Here is a 19,889-nt window from a genome sequence, read left to right as displayed (position 1 = left end):
ATGTAACTCTTCTACTGTCAATGTTCGTCACAAGATACTGTTTGACTACACCCCTACTGCACTCTTCATATCGTGGACTGTAGATATCTCACTGTATAGTGAAGATTACGTAAGAGTAGTTCCTAAAAGGCTAATTTGGCCGTCTCTTCAGTGTTGCCAACTAATACCATATATCACCAAAGAGGGTAAACTCACAATGCCATGTACTGTAGTGGCAAAAAAACCAGACCGACCCTTGTAGCTGATTTCAGAGCTTTGTTCACTCCAGAGGACGATAGACAAGTAACTAAGACTTTCGTGGTTCGAATCCTGCCTGGGAAGGAAACTTTTTTTGTACCTTATTCAGATTTATTCCCAATACTTTTCGATTGGAGCGACATTTTACTACTTAATTAACTTTTTATTCCCAGAACATGAATTTTACCAGCAATCAAATGGAGGAAAATGATTAGGTTTCACCTTTAGGGTATATGTGTAGTATTCGGAAGACCTCCATAAATCTCGTGGAACTTGTCTGCGATCGAACCTTCATCCACCATGCTGAGAAGCAGTCAATTGTCTGCGGTAAAGGTGAGTTAGCCCCTGTTGGCTCGGATGTTTGGAGCTTCCAGCGTCTGAGATGGTCGTAAAACGAACAGGCTTATGATGAAGTTTAACAGATGTGGCAAAAAAAACCGGACCGACCCTTGTAGCTGATTTCAGAGCCTTGTTCGCTCCAGAGGACGATAGACTAGTAACTAAGACTTTCGTGGTTCGAATCCTGCCTGGGAAGGAAACTTTTTTTGTTCCTTATTCAAATTTATTCCCAATACTTTTCGATTGTAGCGATATTTTACTACTTAATTAACTTTTTATTCCCAGAACATGAATTTTACCAGCAATCAAATGGAGGAAAATGATTAGGTTTCACCCTTAGGGTATATGTGTAGTATTCGGAAGACCTCCATAAATCTCGTGGAACTTGTCTGCGATCGAACCTTCATCCACCATGCTGAGAAGCAGTCAATTGTCTGCGGTAAAGGTGAGTTAGCCCCTGTTGGCTCGGATGTTTGGAGCTTCCAGTGTCTGAGATGGTCGTAAAACGAACAGGCTTATGATGAAGTTTAACAGATGTGGCAAAAAGACCGGACCGACCCTTGTAGCTGATTTCAGAGCCTTGTTCACTCCAGAGGACGATAGACTAGTAACTAAGACTTTCGTGGTTCGAATCCTGCCTGGGAAGGAAACTTTTTTTGTACCTTATTCAAATTTATTCCCAATACTTTTCGATTGTAGCGACATTTTACTACTTAATTAACTTTTTATTCCCAGAACATGAATTTTACCTGCAATCAAATGGAGGAAAATGATTAGGTTTCACCTTTAGGGTATATGTGTAGTATTCGGAAGACCTCCATAAATCTCGTGGAACTTGTCCGCGATCGAACCCTCATCCACCATGCTGAGAAGCAGTCAATTGTCTGAGGTAAAGGTGAGTTAGCCCCTGTTGGCTCGGATGTTTGGAGCTTCCAGCGTCTGAGATGGTCGTAAAACGAACAGGCTTATGATGAAGTTTAACAGATGTGGCAAAAAAAACCGGACCGACCCTTGTAGCTGATTTCAGAGCCTTGTTCACTCCAGAGGACGATAGACTAGTAACTAAGACTTTCGTGGTTCGAATCCTGCCTGGGAAGGAAACTTTTTTTGTTCCTTATTCAAATTTATTCCCAATACTTTTCGATTGTAGCGACATTTTACTATTTAATTAACTTTTTATTCCCAGAACATTAATTTTACCAGCAATCAAATGGAGGAAAATGATTAGGTTTCACCTTTAGGGTATATGTGTAGTATTCGGAAGACCTCCATAAATCTCGTGGAACTTGTCTGCGATCGAACCTTCATCCACCATGCTGAGAAGCAGTCAATTGTCTGAGGTAAAGGTGAGTTAGCCCCTGTTGGCTCGGATGTTTGGAGCTTCCAGTGTCTGAGATGGTCGTAAAACGAACAGGCTTATGATGAAGTTTAACAGATGTGGCAAAAAAAACCGGACCGACCCTTGTAGCTGATTTCAGAGCCTTGTTCACTCCAGAGGACGATAGACTAGTAACTAAGACTTTCGTGGTTCGAATCCTGCCTGGGAAGGAAACTTTTTTTGTTCCTTATTCAAATTTATTCCCAATACTTTTCGATTGTAGCGACATTTTACTACTTAATTAACTTTTTATTCCCAGAACATGAATTTTACCTGCAATCGAATGGAGGAAAATGATTAGGTTTCACCCTTAGGGTATATGTGTAGTATTCGGAAGACCTCCATAAATCTCGTGGAACTTGTCTGCGATCGAACCTTCATCCACCATGCTGAGAAGCAGTCAATTGTCTGCGGTAAAGGTGAGTTAACCCCTGTTGGCTCGGATGTTTGGAGCTTCCAGCGTCTGAGATGGTCGTAAAACGAACAGGCTTATGATGAAGTTTAACAGATGTGGCAAAAAAAAAACCGGACCGACCCTTGTAGCTGATTTCAGAGCCTTGTTCACTCCAGAGGACGATAGACTAGTAACTAAGACTTTCGTGGTTCGAATCTTGCCTGGGAAGGAAACTTTTTTTGTTCCTTATTCAAATTTATTCCCAATACTTTTCGATTGTAGCGACATTTTACTATTTAATTAACTTTTTATTCCCAGAACATGAATTTTACCAGCAATCAAATGGAGGAAAATGATTAGGTTTCACCCTTAGGGTATATGTGTAGTATTCGGAAGACCTCCATAAATCTCGTGGAACTTGTCTGCGATCGAACCTTCATCCACCATGCTGAGAAGCAGTCAATTGTCTGAGGTAAAGGTGAGTTAGCCCCGTGTTGGCTCAGATGTTTGGAGCTTCCAGTGTCTGAGATGGTCGTAAAACGAACAGGCTTATGATGAAGTTTAACAGATTTACGTCTACCTTGTTATGAGTGCCTCCTCACGTTTCTACCTCCCCCCATTTCTGCAATCCATCACCCAGGAGTAGTCACTGCTTGCCTCGCTTCAGTGCCTCATTACTCGAGCACTTGAGGACTTTAATAACACCTGGGTAACGCTCGCCGAAGAAAAATGCGTCGGGCGATGATTGTACTGTGACAAACTGAAATCTTGCTACGGCTTGTAATATACTAAGTGGCTTTGCTCTGAAAAGAAAACAATAGATGCAAGACATGTGACTTCTTTGAGGAGGAGGCTTTTATCGTATTGTTTTTATTAGTCGTTGGTCCTTTCAAACGGTAATACGTCTTTGACGAATGCGAAGGAGGCTTTTATCGTATTGTTTTTTTATTAGTCCTCAGTCCTTTCGAACGGTAATACGTCTTCTTTGACGAATGCGAAGGAGGCTTTTATCGTATTGTTTTTTATTAGTCCTCAGTCCTCAGTCCTTTCGAACGGTAATACGTCTTCTTTGACGAATGCGGAGGAGACTTTTATCGTATTGTTTTTTATTAGTCCTCAGTCCTTTCGAACGGTAATACGTCTTCTTTGACGAATGCGAAGGAGGCTTTTATCGTATTGTTTTTTATTAGTCCTCAGTCCTCAGTCCTTTCGAACGGTAATACGTCTTCTTTGACGAATGCGAAGGAGGCTTTTATCGTATTGTTTTTTATTAGTCCTCAGTCCTCAGTCCTTTCGAACGGTAATACGTCTTCTTTGACGAATGCGGAGGAGGCTTTTATCGTATTGTTTTTTATTAGTCCTCAGTCCTCAGTCCTTTCGAACGGTAATACGTCTTCTTTGACGAATGCGAAGGAGACTTTTATCGTATTGTTTTTATTAGTCCTCAGTCCTTTCGAACGGTAATACGTCTTCTTTGACGAATGCGAAGGAGGCTTTTATCGTATTATTTTTATTAGCCCTCAGTCCTCAGTCCTTTCGAACGGTAATAGGTCTTCTTTGACGAATGCGAAGGAGGCTTTTATCGTATTGTTTTTATTAGTCCTCAGTCCTCAGTCCTTTCGAACGGTAATACGTCTTCTTTGACGAATGCGAAGGAGGCTTTTATCGTATTGTTTTTATTAGTCCTCAGTCCTTTCGAACGGTAATCCGTCTTCTTTGACGAATGCGAAGGAGGCTTTTATCGTATTGTTTTTATTATTCCTCAGTCCTCAGTCCTTAGTCCTTTCGAACGGTAATACGTCTTCTTTGACGAATGCGAAGGAGACTTTTATCGTATTGTTTTTATTAGTCCTCAGTCCTTTCGAACGGTAATACGTCTTCTTTGACGAATGCGAAGGAGGCTTTTATCGTATTGTTTTTTATTAGTCCTCAGTCCTCAGTCCTTTCGAACGGTAATACGTCTTCTTTGACGAATGCGAAGGAGGCTTTTATCGTATTGTTTTTTATTAGTCCTCAGTCCTCAGTCCTTTCGAACGGTAATACGTCTTCTTTGACGAATGCGAAGGAGACTTTTATCGTATTGTTTTTATTAGTCCTCAGTCCTTTCGAACGGTAATACGTCTTCTTTGACGAATGCGAAGGAGGCTTTTATCGTATTATTTTTATTAGTCCTCAGTCCTCAGTCCTTTCGAACGGTAATAGGTCTTCTTTGACGAATGCGAAGGAGGCTTTTATCGTATTGTTTTTATTAGTCCTCAGTCCTCAGTCCTTTCGAACGGTAATACGTCTTCTTTGACGAATGCGAAGGAGGCTTTTATCGTATTGTTTTTATTAGTCCTAAGTCCTTTCGAACGGTAATCCGTCTTCTTTGACGAATGCGAAGGAGGCTTTTATCGTATTGTTTTTATTATTCCTCAGTCCTCAGTCCTTAGTCCTTTCGAACGGTAATACGTCTTCTTTGACGAATGCGAAGGAGACTTTTATCGTATTGTTTTTATTAGTCCTCAGTCCTTTCGAACGGTAATACGTCTTCTTTGACGAATGCGAAGGAGGCTTTTATCGTATTGTTTTTTATTAGTCCTCAGTCCTCAGTCCTTTCGAACGGTAATACGTCTTCTTTGACGAATGCGAAGGAGGCTTTTATCGTATTGTTTTTTATTAGTCCTCAGTCCTTTCGAACGGTAATACGTCTTCTTTGACGAATGCGAAGGAGGCTTTTATCGTATTGCTTTTTTATTAGTCCTCAGTTCTTTCGAACGGTAATACGTCTTCTTTGACGAATGCGAAGGAGGCTTTTATCGTATTGTTTTTTATTAGTCCTCAGTCCTTTCGAACGGTAAAACGTCTTCTTTGACGAATGCGAAGGAGTCTTTTATCGTATTTTTATTAGTCCTCGGTCCTCAGTCCTTTCGAACGGTAATACGTCTTCTTTGACGAATGCGGAGGAGGCTTTTATCGTATTGTTTTTTATTAGTCCTCAGTCCTCAGTCCTTTCGAACGGTAATACGTCTTCTTTGACGAATGCGGAGGAGACTTTTATCGTATTGTTTTTATTAGTCGTCGGTCCTTTCAAACGGTAATACGTCTTCTTTGACGAATGCGAAGGAGACTTTTATCGTATTGTTTTTATTAGTCGTCGGTCCTTTCAAACGGTAATACGTCTTCTTTGACGAATGCGGAGGAGGCTTTTATCGTATTGTTTTTATTAGTCGTCGGTCCTTTCAAACGGTAATACGTCTTCTTTGACGGATGCGAAGGAGGCTTTTATCGTATTGTTTTTATTAGTCGTCGGTCCTTTCAAACGGTAATACGTCTTCTTTGACGGATGCGAAGGAGGCTTTTATCGTATTGTTTTTATTAGTCGTCGGTCCTTTCAAACGGTAATACGTCTTCTTTGACGAATGCGAAGGAGGCTTTTATCGTATTGTTTTTATTAGTCGTCGGTCCTTTCAAACGGTAATACGTCTTCTTTGACGAATGCGGAGGAGGCTTTTATCGTATTGTTTTTATTAGTCTTCGGTCCTTTCAAACGGTAATACGTCTTCTTTGACGGATGCGAAGGAGGCTTTTATCGTATTGTTTTTATTAGTCGTCGGTCCTTTCAAACGGTAATACGTCTTCTTTGACGAATGCGAAGGAGGCTTTTATCGTATTGTTTTTATTAGTCGTCGGTCCTTTCAAACGGTAATACGTCTTCTTTGACGGATGCGAAGGAGGCTTTTATCGTATTGTTTTTATTAGTCCTCAGTCCTCAGTCCTTTCAAACGGTAATACGTCGTCTTTGACGAATGCGAAGGAGACTTTTATCGTATTGTTTTTTATTAGTCCTCAGTCCTTTCGAACGGTAATACGTCTTCTTTGACGAATGCGGAGGAGGCTTTTATCGTATTGTTTTTATTAGTCGTCGGTCCTTTCAAACGGTAATACGTCTTCTTTGACGAATGCGGAGGAGGCTTTTATCGTATTGTTTTTATTAGTCGTCGGTCCTTTCAAACGGTAATACGTCTTCTTTGACGGATGCGAAGGAGGCTTTTATCGTATTGTTTTTATTAGTCCTCAGTCCTCAGTCCTTTCAAACGGTAATACGTCGTCTTTGACGAATGCGAAGGAGACTTTTATCGTATTGTTTTTTATTAGTCCTCAGTCCTTTCGAACGGTAATACGTCTTCTTTGACGGATGCGAAGAAGGCTTTTATCGTATTGTTTTTATTAGTCCTCAGTCCTTTCGAACGGTAATACGTTGAAGACTGTGCTGTCCCTAAACCTTTCATAAGGTGGGTTGGAGTAATTTTGGTATAAAAAACAGCCTTTTTGAGTTTAGAGACCCATAGCATGTTACCATGACTATTTTTTTTTATTTTATTGGGTTATTTTACGACGCTGTATCAACATCTAGGTTATTTAGCGTCTGAATGAAATGAAGGTGTTAATGCCAGTGAAATGAGTCCGGAGTCCAGCACCGAAAGTTACCCAGCATTTGCTCGTATTGGGTTGAGGGAAAACCCCGGGAAAAACCTCAACCAGGTAACTTGCCCCGACCGGGATTCGAACCAGTGCCACCTGGTTTCGCGGTCAGACGCGCTGACCGTTACTCCACAGGTGTGGACACCATGACTATTACACTTTTACTACGTCATACTACTTTTGACCAACAAAACGGTGCGAAAGGATGTCTTTCAACCAATCATGGCTGTTTATCGCACAATTGTATTGCTATCCTAGCATTTGTTTAATTTTATCGCTTCTCTAGCATTTGTTAGTTTTTATCACTACCCTAGCATTTGTTTCTTTGTTTGCCAACATTTCGAACTGCAAATTCTTTACTATAAAACATGCTTTGCGATCGTCATTTGTCTACAGCATAGTCAACTGAAAATGGCGGCTCCGTTCAAATGTTTTGCTGAAACTAACATTAGTGAAATAGAATTTCAGTAAGTCAATTAATATTTTATTGTATTAGAGTACTTTTTTTCTTGTAATCTTTATATACTTTCTTCTAATCGTGTAATAGTCAATTAAATCCCACTCGAGTTTTGATTTTCTCTAGATAAACCAAAACCTCTAGTGAGATTACTATTGACTACTACACTTTTACTACGTAATTCTACTTTTGACCAATAAAACGGTACGAAAGGACGTCTTTCAACCAATCATGGCTGCTTATCGCACAATTTTATCGCGTCCCTAGCATTTGTTTAATTTTATCGCTTCCCTAGAATGTGTTTATTTTTATCACTACCCTAGCATTTGTTTCTTTGTTTACCAACATTTCAAACTGCACTGGTCTGGACGTCAAAAAACAGAAATTTACAAACCACTCCAGTCGATGCACAGCACTTTCAAATATGACTCGCATTGGCATTCAAGAGCAAGAATTAATAAAAATCACTGGTCATAGCTATTCATCTTCCCTGAAGCCCTATTTAGAAATAAATGAAGAGCACCATTCGGAAATCCTGAATAAGTTCAGGAATACACTATGTACATCAACGAGTTCCACTTCTTTTACGCACACGTCTAATATAACATCAACTGAACAATCAACCACTAAAACATTCAAATTTAAAAATTATACATTCAATAATTGTTCCTTTTAAAATTATTCATGTTTATTTTTTATTTCATCATCCTTAATTAAACCTTTTCTTGTTTATTTCATCATCCCTAATTAAAACTTTTCTAACACTTGTTTATATTATTTAGGTTATGTTATAGCTTCTGCTATATGATATTATGAATAGTCACGTATCAGAGATTGTTTAATACTAAGATTAATTGAATATTATCTGTCCAGTGACGTTGATTACTGGGATCCGGATAATTGAAGTGGAATGCAACTGTTTTAATAAAAATGAAACTGAATCAACAAAGCTTTCTTGACTAGTAACCGTCGACAGAGTTCAATAAAGATCCCATAGTTGGCACAACTGATAACAAGAGAACAGCTAATCATAACACACTACTGTCATCTAGCGTAATGTTGAGATGGTACAATAATACATTTGAAGACAGTTGTATTTTCGTAAGTCAATTAATATTTTACTGTATTGGAGTACTTCGTTACTTCTAATCTTTATATACTTTCTTCTAATCGTGTAAAAGTCAATTAAATCCGATTCGAGTTTTGATTTTCTCTAGATAAATCAAAACCTCTAGTGAGATTACTGTTGATAAAATTTTCCGGTCAGTTGTTTATATGTTAGCACTGTGACCTTCCAAAATGATTATATTGCATTTTCAAGTATTCTGGCCTCGTCTTGTCATAATAATAAGCCTAAATTTAATTATACTCAATTTACCCCCTTATGGAGAAATGTGGGTATAATGTGCATTATTGAATTAAAACATTCTTTAAATTCGTTATAAAATCAAATAATGCCAACCATAGGTTAGTATATCTATTCTAGAACAGAATATACAGGTTAGATAGGTATTAAAAGAATTTATTTAGACCTAACTAGATAAAAAAAAATCGGCCAATACTTAAATTCTTGGTAGGACTTGTTTTGAAAAACTTAAAATGTTATCCCATTAAAATCGGTGATAGAAAACCCTTCGGATATTTATTTGTATTTCGTCAATCAATTTGTGTACGTGGAATGATCTGGAACAGAAACTAAGATGTAAAATGCGTAATGTAGAAAACTGTTTCATACATGGAGTAATAAACTAACATTTATTGATTTTGACAATGTAAACATCAATTACTTCTTTCATTTTAAGTCGTGATAAGAAAAATATATGTTGCAGCAGATTCTATTTTTTTTTTTTTTTTTTTTTTTTGTGATTTTATACTGTAGTTTTTACATAGAATTTAACATTTGTTCAGACTTACTTTCATTCACTCTAATACTTAGAAAAATTTCAATGTTTTGCTTATTTTCAGTTTGTTTGTTGGAAAAACCCTATAACATCCTAACAAATTATATATATTATAAAACTACTAATAGCGAATAAACCTAACATTCGCAACTAATATCACTTGTTATTATACATTTTGACAATTAGAATAAAATAAATTAAACTAAACAGTTTTTATTGATTTTTCGAAAGTTCTGTTTTTGTCACTTGTGGGGTTTTAAAAATAAACGATTCTAGTGATAAAGACCTTTTTATGGCATAACAGTTTAAATATAATCATTTTCCAAATTTTATGTGATAAATGACTAATCATCAAAAAGTTTGGAAGTATGGCTAAATAGTCTTTTTGTATGTCATAACGTTAATAAACTTTTTTTTTTTTCAATCTTCGCTTCCACTGGCATTACTATCTTTGTTGCATTACTATCTTTGTTGGTCGTAGGCCATGTGTACAGTTCTTTGCATAAATCTTTCACTTCATCCAGTATGCATTGTAAAATCTTCTTGAGTTCTTCATTTTTTTTAACATTAATTGGTAGCCTCGAGTTATAGGGGAGAGTTGGGTAATATCGGACATCGGGTAATATCGAACAATGAGTTTCTTTCATCTACAACCAGATGGTAGTGCCTGATTGACATGGTTACGTTTCTGTGATGTCGCATACAGTTACGTAACCACGTCATTCAGGTACTACCATCTATGGTAGATGAAAGAAACTCACTGTCCGATGTCCGATACTACCCAACTCTCCCCTAAGCTTGGTTTGTTGTAGATGAAAGAAACTCACTGTTCGATATTACCCGATGTCCGATACTACCCAACTTTCCCCTAAGCTTGGTTTGTTAGCAGTTCAAACCGTAAATTTTCATCACAGACTGAACAAAGAAAGACTAAAAATAAAAGTTCTTGGAGATTTTTTTACGTATTTTACATTTATTACGTTAATTACACAACATTTACGCGTATTTTACTGTAATGTAAATAACCTTTTTTACGCGTAAAGTTCCAACCCTGACCACCACTAACAAAATCACTATTACTGTATTTCGTAGTTTAGACAAGGTGTTCCTAATCGAGTGTATTGGTGGTATTTTTCCGATATGTTATAATTACAAGTTCAGGAATTGTAAAGTATCTATAATTGTGTGAATGATGATCCAAATTCTTCCGAAAAAAAACTCACGAGGATAATACCATTTTAGAGTGGACTAAAAAATCCCATTACAGTTTCCAGTATCACAAATTAGTGACCTTTCAAACGAGTTCCTAGTTTCGTCATAATGAAATAGGAAAGGTCAAATGTCAGAGTGGTCTAGCCTTCATCCTAGCTTGGTTGCATAGGTTGAATTGGATTTACGCCATGCCTGCTGCCGAGTTTTAGGGTTGAAAAAGATTTCTATCGGTTTAATCCTGTTTCGCTGTCATCTCTGCGCATTGGCAGAATATAAAGCCAACCCGTGTGTGCATGTGTTTGAGTATAAATTCAATTTCTTCTGTCAATATGTGACGTCTTGCTTCTATTTAAAATAGTGACATAAAATTTCATTTCCTGACGCAACTAAACCCTTGTGTAACACTATACCTGATACAATTTTTAACTGACGACTTACTTGTACAGCAGTCTACATAAGTTGACTGGTAGACATGCAGGAAATTACAGTGTTTTGTGCTTCCTGCTCAGTAAACATGCGCCGATTTAGCCAACTTTTCATTTCCTATGCAAAAGTTTTCACTTGCTATATTATGTTTCGCGTGTTGTGTGTTATTTTATACAGGGTGAACCGTAAGTAATGCTAGTAATTTCAGAGGGTTACTCTTTGAGATATTTCAAACAAAAAAAAATTAAACAATTTTGCTCGTTTTTCTTTCTTTTCCAGATAAAAATAGTTTTATATGAAACATTTCATAGCGTTTTGGGAAAACCAATTGATTTTATTCCTAATATGCTCAGTCAGTTTAAGATAGCAGGGTATTAAGCTAATAAATGATTGAAAGACTTTTAGTTTCGTCCTTTAAGGGAACTGGGTTTATTTAATGTTTATTGGACTTAATAACTAGAGAGCGAAATTTTAGGCCCTAAAAAGTGGCATTTTAGGCGCTTAAAATTAAGAGCCTCCTTTATTTAAACTCTATAAAATAAAAAAGTGGGTTTTCACTGTTAAAGAACGTCACTGTTATAAGATTCAATATTTACAGTATTTAATGCAAAAGTCTAGGATTAAAAGAAATTTCCACACATTTCACATTTTACAAGGGTACACATGCATATACAAAATGAAGACATTGTTTTTAAGTTCCTGTTTTTCATTCACCAATCACATTTCCGTAGTTTGCTTCACGGTAGATGATCTGCCACTAGCCTTTACAGAGAGGCGAATGGAAGCAGGTGGGGAAAACCGGAATGCGAAGTAGGCAAATGGAGACAGTATCTGTGCGAAAATGATGCAATATTGAAAACTCTTTCGTCACTGGAAAACGCGAACATATTTTTGGAATGGACTGTTTACTATGACCGTAAGGATACTATGACTGTATATGCGGTCTTGGATCTGTGTGGAGGACGGTTGAACTTCATTAGTAGAAGGGGTGGGAGTGTCCACACCTGTGGAGTAACGGTCAGCGCGTCTGGCCGCGAAACCAGGTGGCCCGGGTTCGAATCTCGGTCGGGGCAAGTTACCTGGTTTCCCTCAACCCAATACGAGCAAATGCTGGGTAACTTTCGGTGCTGGACCCCGGACTCATTTCACCGGCATTATAACCTTCATTTCATTCAGACGCTAAATAACCTAGATGTTGATACAGCGTCGTAAATACCCAATAAAATAAAAAATAAAAAAGGGTGGGAGTGAAGTACATTTAAAAACTCAGGTACAATAAGAATTGAAGTAAAAATAAAATGATGTGCCTGTTTAAATTTCGACTTCATTATTTGGCTAAATGGATAGAGTGAGAGCTTCCCAACCGATCAGTCCATGGTTCGATTCCCAGAGTGAACGCAGATTTATCTCAATTTCACGGACTGTTTTGTGACGTTTCTTCGGCTGCCCTTCATCGTGCCGACCACACGGTCAAGGAGGCCCGCCATGTTAGAACGTCTAGTACAGGTTCAGTTAATGGGAAATACATCCAAGCTGGTACAACATTGCCTCAAATATAATGTGACATGGTATGACCACAGTCTAGTAGGTCTATTTTATAATTTTATAATTGGCTTTTAATTAATCCTTTCTACTCTGTAGATGAGTTTCTTCACATAAATTCACACGAAATTGTTTTTTAATAAATAAAGTTATTTAGATTAGTTACAATTATTTTTCTGTTGCTGAGTTTTTCAACACAAATTTGTATAAAATTGTATTTTAATAAGTAAGTTTAATTGCAATTTAGTTAGTTTTCCTCAATTTAAAAATTTCAAATTATTTCATGTTTTCATTGTATTACTTAAATATTACTGTTTCTATTATTAGTGTTTTTTAAAATGTATTTATATGTTTTTTCAATGTATTGTGACGAAGCCTAAAACTGTATATCTAATGGCCAAATAAATTGAATTGAATATATACAGTCACGAAGCTCAATATGTAGTAAATATGCATCCATAGATAGTTGCTAACCACTAGGATCGCTACTATCGCCTCATTACAGACAATGCGAAATAGTACGTGCACAGTTTATTGTTCCTAGTACCCTCAAAACTCAAGCTTCGCGACTGTATATACTAGACTGTGGTATGACTATAATTTACGATGTTATATGATACGATGTGATAAAGTATAAAGTGTGGAGACGCATGAAATATTGCTAGCATACTTAATATTACAGCAGAGTTTTATTTATTTTCTTTGAAATCAAGCCCAGACAGGTTTCATGTAACAGTGGACGAAGTCTGCTATGAATGTTTCAGTGTTTCATAAGTTAAAAGTCTCCTAGATTCACAGCTTCTGTTAATGAGTGTGCGCACATGCTAATTCTCTGCTCCTCTCTTTTGTTTCAGGTGAGTGTCTCTTCGATCGTTCTCTTGTGAGGGGTGTCGCTATAGCAACAACATTTATGCTCCGCCATCACGGTAACATACGAGAGATTACTGCCTATATTTAGTTTACTTTTACCTCCATTTTCTGTGCCTCGTTGTAGTTTTTCTCTTATTGTGTAGTTTTAAAGACTTACTTTAGACATTAAATATTACTGTCGTATTGGAATTATCTAGCTTTTAGCCTTGTTCTTTTAGCAGTATTCCTCAAGTTTTTTGCTCAGCGGACAAGGATTTTTGCTCTATGTTGCAGAAGCTAGTACAAAACAAATGAACGGGGATTTCGTAGTCCATAATTCCAGCTACTATTTTTTTAATGTTGTTAATTTTTTATGTAATAGATCTTATCACGGCCGACTTGATGTGCTCGCTTCGCTTCTCCTTTACCGGCCTTGACAAATCATTTTGATCCCTGTGTTAAAGCTGTAATCGAGAAAATATGAAATTCCCGCCAGATGGAACTGACTCCCAAGGTCGTTTGTAGTTTACATTTCAGGGAAGAAGATTATTCTAATAATGGGAAATTTAGACTATTAAAACCAAATGCTGTGCCAACAATATTTCCTCATTATCCTAGGTATACATTCATTCATTTATTTTATTCCATAGATCTTACATGAGCAATGAAGCTTTAAGATGTGGAACATGTCAACATTTTACAATATTACAATTACAATTTTTACAAATTTTTATAGTTCTACAATTTAGTAATTTTCTACAATTTTTACAGTTTTGTACAATTTTTTTACATTTTTTTTTTTTTTTTTTTTTTTTTTTTTTTTTTTTTTTTTTTTTTTTTTTTTTGGCGAGATGTAGTGAGATGAGATGAGGTCCGAGGATTCGCCAAAATATTACCCGGCATTTGCCTTTTCGGTGGGGGAAACCTCGGAAAAACCCAACCAGGTAATCAAATCAAAGGGGGTAATCAAATCAAAGGGGTATAAGTGACAGATATCAGAAGACCATGACGAACAGTTACTAAAACTGATCTCCCTCCACCCAAGAAACGCAAATCTTTTAGTAATATTGGTTTTTCACTATTTGAACAAGATGTTCCGAGTGGCTCAGCATAAGTTAATGATATTCCCTTCTTGCCAGTTGAAAATGACCATAAAGCGACGCAAGCAGACGTTGTCAACTTTGTGGAGCTAAAAAGAAATATTAACATATTGCATGTCAAAATTACACAACTTAATCAGGTGTTACAAGAGAAGCAAGATGAGATAACGAAAACAACCGAAAAACTCCAACTAATTAAAAGAGATCCGTCACATAAAGAACAAGAAAATGTATGGAAAGAGGCCGATGAAGGCAGTATTCATGCAAAATTGATTCTAGATCATCTGCTTAATCATCGAAAGAGAATACCAAACAAGAATATATTAGAAAATTTGTGTTCAGAAATTGAGCCGTTACTGTGTAGATGCCCTCTCTTGCAATGTCAATTTGTGATGAAGACGGCTAAAACGGACTTGCTAATATTATTACTGTGAAATTTGTTAGGCCGCTTCTAGATAACATTGCAGCAGCTTTAACTGAAAAGCTTGTTCCTTCGAAGAATGCGGCTTATAATCCACTGAGTCGCGCAATCTTGAAACTATGATTCTTGAATCTGCAATATCAAGTGGAATGTATCAGTGCAGTGAGTGAAATTATTAAACTCAGTACAAGTTATGGTAAATAATTACCCAAGTGATTACTTTGAAACATCACAGTTTAGCCTAGGGGTGCTACTCAGCGAATGAACTACAAAATTACGCTTCTGTCATCATGTTACTTAAACTGAACAGGTTACTATGTGCTTTTAAACTCACGCTTTTACCATAATTAACAGAACTAAACACAATAATACTTATTATTTTCTTATTTATTATTCATAAGTGTTATTATTAATCTTTAATCATTTATTTTAATTCATATTGAGTATTTCCTCTGTGGACACCAGAGCTTGGCAGACAGCGCCTCGTGGTGGAATTGAGAAATTATCCAATTTAAAGAAAATATTACTATTGTCAAGGCCGTATACAAAAAAAGCGAAGGGATCATCAAGTCGGCCGTGATCTTATAGCCCTACGTATCGTATTTTTTTTTTTTTTTTTTCAATATTTACAACTAATTATGGATAAGACGCAATTGAGGGGTTTGCCGGAAAAAGGGCGTATACGTCAATATGGTGAATTGGGATACAGGTAATCTAAGATTTCAAAACGCACCTGAATAAAATGTTATACAGATAGTGAACAAAATTATACATTAAATTAAAAATCTTAGCGAGTATAAATGTTTTGTAGCATTTAGGTAATTTATATTATTAAATTTCCTTATATTTGTACCATATAAAACTTCGGTCTATACGCCCTTTATCCATATAATGATTTGCTTAGGGGATTTAATGTAGATTTCAGATTTAAATTTCACACGGAATTGAAACAAAGATACATTTTATGACATTTATTATCCACTTCTAAAGTAATTTACTTTATTTCAGATATACTGAGTAGACATTAAGTACGCAAAGCAAAATCTCTGAATATAGGCTAACAGAAAAAGAAAATCTCCATTTTGTGTGAACATAAATAAATGAAACTTATTCTTTGTATAATCCTGATAACAATAAGCCCAAAAATCTTAATATTGTAACAAATCTCTTTATAGAACATAAAATATTTCCATCTGAATCTGTGAGTTTCATAAGTTTGTTTACTTTTAAAGCAAGGACAATAATGAACATAAAAAGCAGTCAAAGGAAACAACTGGACTGACTAAATTGAACTATATATATTTGCTTAGTCTCTACCAAGAGAAAACACACACGGTACAGTATGCGGTAACGCGCAGCACTAGGTCTGCTTGTAGACTGACTGACTAAATCGCGCATGCACGCACGCACGCAGCCCTGTCCTGCAGATATGTACAGTACAATCAAAACAAAATTTCGCTACTATAATTCTGTGGTGTTTGGGTAAAGGGAGATAAGTCATAAAAATGAGTTCGGAGATAAATGAAAATTAAACTTGGAACCATTATTACAAATAATTTTCTACACAAATAAAACACATCAACTGCTAGTATTCTTTGATTTTTGCACACCCACTTGTATAATTTAACTTGTGTGTTCATCTGGGGAACAAAATTCCACCTGGACAAAAAAATGACTTATACCCCTTTACCCGAACACCACAGAATTATTCACTACATTTTAAACCGTTTTCCCGAAGAAGGGCGTAGAGGTCTAACCGCCTTTCTTCCAGCAAACCCCTCATTTTTTTTTGCATGATTATTACATTGATTTTAACTAACAAGGAGAAGACACGCTCTGTATATCACCGAATAGAATAAGATTGTGTGAGATGAAAGTACAGGGACATCATTTTATTTTTACTTGCATTTTTATTGTACCTGCATTTCTGAATGTACTTCACTCACACCCCTTCACTAATGTCCTTGCTCCCGTCAGACACACAAACTTACGGCCGCTGTTGCATTCGAAGTCTTCAAGCAGTGAAGTAAACACTGCAGTGTATAGTGTGTTTCAGAAATATGGTTGCGTTTTCTATAGAAGAAAGAACCCATATTAATAATATCGTACTAAAAAATTATATTCAAGAAACGATAAATTCAATTTCATAGAATATGCTTCAAAATGTTTTTAATAATATGCGTACTGAATTGAAGCCTGCATTGTAATGAACGGCAATCATTTTCAGCAACTTGTTTAAAAATTCAGATTAGCTTTTTTGAATTGAGGTGGCTAGAAGCAAAGGAATGCTAGTGACATTTGTAATAACATGAGTTAAGTGCATCCAGTGTAAGAAAAAGTATCTAAAATTTTAGTGGCAAAGGGATATTTTAATCGCATCACACATTAAATTTTAAATAAAAATTTCACCGATTTTACGAAAGCTTAAATATTTAAACCCCATTTTCTCAAAAGTAACTTAAGTGCACTTACAGGCCTTTACTTATGAGCCCCTCAATTTAAATGCACTCTCTGTATTGTATGTTAACACCAGTAATTAATATGCTAAATAAAGTAGACATTACATAACGAACATAGCCGCCTGAAAAGTTGAGTTTTTGAAAAAAAAAATGTTACTACTCTACTGTATTTTGATAAATTCCGTAAAAGTGATGATCAATCTGAAAATCGTAATATCGTATTTCCCTACAACATAAATGGATACACTACTTTTCTCTCCTCCTATACCCAGTAAAATGATTTGTTTACATATTGCACTAGTAACATCAAACTCCTGTAATGGAAGGGGGCAACAGTGTTTCCGAGTATAGCCAGGTTAATGTTAAAAATGTTGGTGAAAATAAAGTGATGTCCCTGTACAAGACGTACTGTTTAAAGTCATACCTGGTATGGGTGGCCAATGACCCCTCGTTTTGAAAATATTGGCTATTGTTTGTGGCATACTTCCGTTAGGTGCTTAATATGGAAGGGTTAGGCTGTGTAACAGCGTAGCCCATGGTTGGATGCTGAGTTATCGAGGCAACCTCAGTTCGAATCTTATCTGGTCCTATATTTTTTTTTCTTTTAATAATGATTAATATTGTGATCACAGTTATCTATTTACATACCTATATCATATTTCTCAATGTATTGAATGCTTCATCATGTTTTAAACAAATTACTAATTAACTAACATTGTAAACAATGAAATATTGCTCACGTAGGAAGATAAGTTGTGTCACTGGTGTCTGTTCTATTTCTGTAGCAGCTATTCCACATCATTTTGTCCCGATTCATTATGATAAATGTCATAAAAACACACAAAACATACATATTTCCTGCACCATGCACAGCAAATAAAAGAAGGTTGTCCACAGTCACACACATTTTTCCGCACTTCTGCTGCGAAACAGTCATCCTTCACATTCACAAACACTTCTCGTTCGTTTATCAATTTTGATGCATACCAGCATAATTCAATATGGCTTTGAATATAGGAGCTGACAACTGAAAGTGAATTAAAATAATAATAATAATAATAATAATAATAATAATAATAATAATAATAATAATAATGATATCAAGCTTTAAAAAATGAGAAGGCATGAGGATTCGAACTCAGGTTGCGTGGATGACAACTCAGCATCCAACCATATGAGCTACGCCGTTACACAGCCTAATGCTTCCCTATTAGGTACCTAACGGAGGTATGTCACAAACAATAGCCAATATTTCCAAAACGAGGAGTCATTGGCCACCCATACCAGGTATGACTTTAAACAGAACGTCTTATACTTTCATGTCACAAAATCTGATTTAATTCGGTGATATACAGAGCGTGTCCTCTCCTTGTAAATGCAGTTTATAACATATTGACCCCTTTTATAATAGTGTAAGAACTTTAATATTAAATTTTTCCCTCTCTCTTTCTCGCTATTAGCATTGCATATACAAGAAAATAATATTCTGTTCTGAAAAATATCCGTTTTGATATTTGTTCTTTCCTGTCAAACCTGCTAGATGTTCTTCACTTGATTACCTCTGATCGCAGTGGCTGTAGTGTTGTGGTTGCTGTCACTATACGGATATGATGAGCTAAAGAAGTCTGTAGAAACAGTAGAAACATCTCGACATATAGCCCACAGTCAGTATTAGGATTACATAGCTTAACGGCCTATAAACTTTTAGTCCTAATTAGTGAATATTGTTTATATTACTTGCCACAGAATTCCTTTGCGTTGCGAGATTGATTCACTTACATGCCACACTCATTCAGTAACGCTGAGGGTTTTTATCATCCTTAAAAATCCATTTTTCTCGGCCAGGTCTGAAGCCACGGCCCTGTGCTCCAGTGAGAATCATATGACTACTACCGTGAAGTCTCATATCAGAATTTTACGAAACACTCGTCATTATTTCTATATTGATTATTTTATATAGAAAATAGTATAATTACATGCTATAAACATTTAGTTCCAATTACTTATAACATTTGGAGTGGCTGTTTTTTTTTTTGTTTTTTTTTTTTCGTACTATACAGGGTGAAAGTGGAAAAAATCCTGCAGATTGAAAGGGACGGTAGGGTACGCTTAAATGAATAGAAAAACGTTTTGTGATTAAATGCAAAGTTAATTAGAAAATTAAGTTGGAACTTTGAACGGAATGGCAACCTCGGCGCTAAAATGCACAGTTAATTAGAAAATTAAGTTGTAAATTTCAGCAGTCTGGCAACATCGCCGCTAAAATGCACAGTGAATTAGCAAAATTAAGTTGGAAGTTTCAGCAGTCTGGCAACATCGCAGCTAAAAATGCACAGTTACTATAATTAGAAAATTAAGTTGGAAGTTTCAGCAGTCTGGCAGCATCGCCGCTAAAATGCACAGTTAATAGAAAATGAAGTTGGAAGTTTCAGCAGTCTGGCAGCATCGCCTCTAAAATGCACAGTTAATTAGAAAATGAAGTTGGAAGTTTCAGCAGTCTGGCAGCATCGCCGCTAAAATGCACAGTTAATAGAAAATGAAGTTGGAAGTTTCAGCAGTCTGGCAGCATCGCCGCTAAAATGCACAGTTAATTAGAAAATGAAGTTGGAAGTTTCAGCAGTCTGGCAGCATCGCCGCTAAAATGCACAGTTAATAGAAAATGAAGTTGGAAGTTTCAGCAGTCTGGCAGCATCGCCGCTAAAATGCACAG

At 36.3% G+C, this 19,889-nt stretch overlaps 1 protein-coding gene across 13 annotated transcripts in view; it reads left to right on the top strand.

Annotated features, from left to right (window-relative positions):
* LOC138708889 (ensconsin-like) overlaps positions 1-19,889 on the top strand; it is a 674,766-nt gene that overhangs the window by 341,877 nt on the left and 313,000 nt on the right. For 2 of the 13 annotated variants that reach the window (XM_069839183.1, XM_069839177.1), the window contains exon 1: positions 13,246-13,276. The exons of the other annotated variants lie outside the window; for them this stretch is intronic. In XM_069839183.1, the coding sequence (XP_069695284.1) occupies positions 13,261-13,276 (16 nt within the window). In that variant the 5' untranslated portion in view covers positions 13,246-13,260. Of the gene's footprint in view, positions 1-13,245; positions 13,277-19,889 lie in introns of those variants that run through there. 13 annotated transcript variants of the gene reach the window in all.

The sequence above is a fragment of the Periplaneta americana genome, chromosome 11 (genome assembly GCF_040183065.1).
Source record: "Periplaneta americana isolate PAMFEO1 chromosome 11, P.americana_PAMFEO1_priV1, whole genome shotgun sequence".
In the NCBI taxonomy this organism is placed as follows: Eukaryota; Metazoa; Arthropoda; class Insecta; order Blattodea; family Blattidae; genus Periplaneta; species Periplaneta americana.
This window is presented reverse-complemented; position numbering and strand designations above follow the sequence as displayed.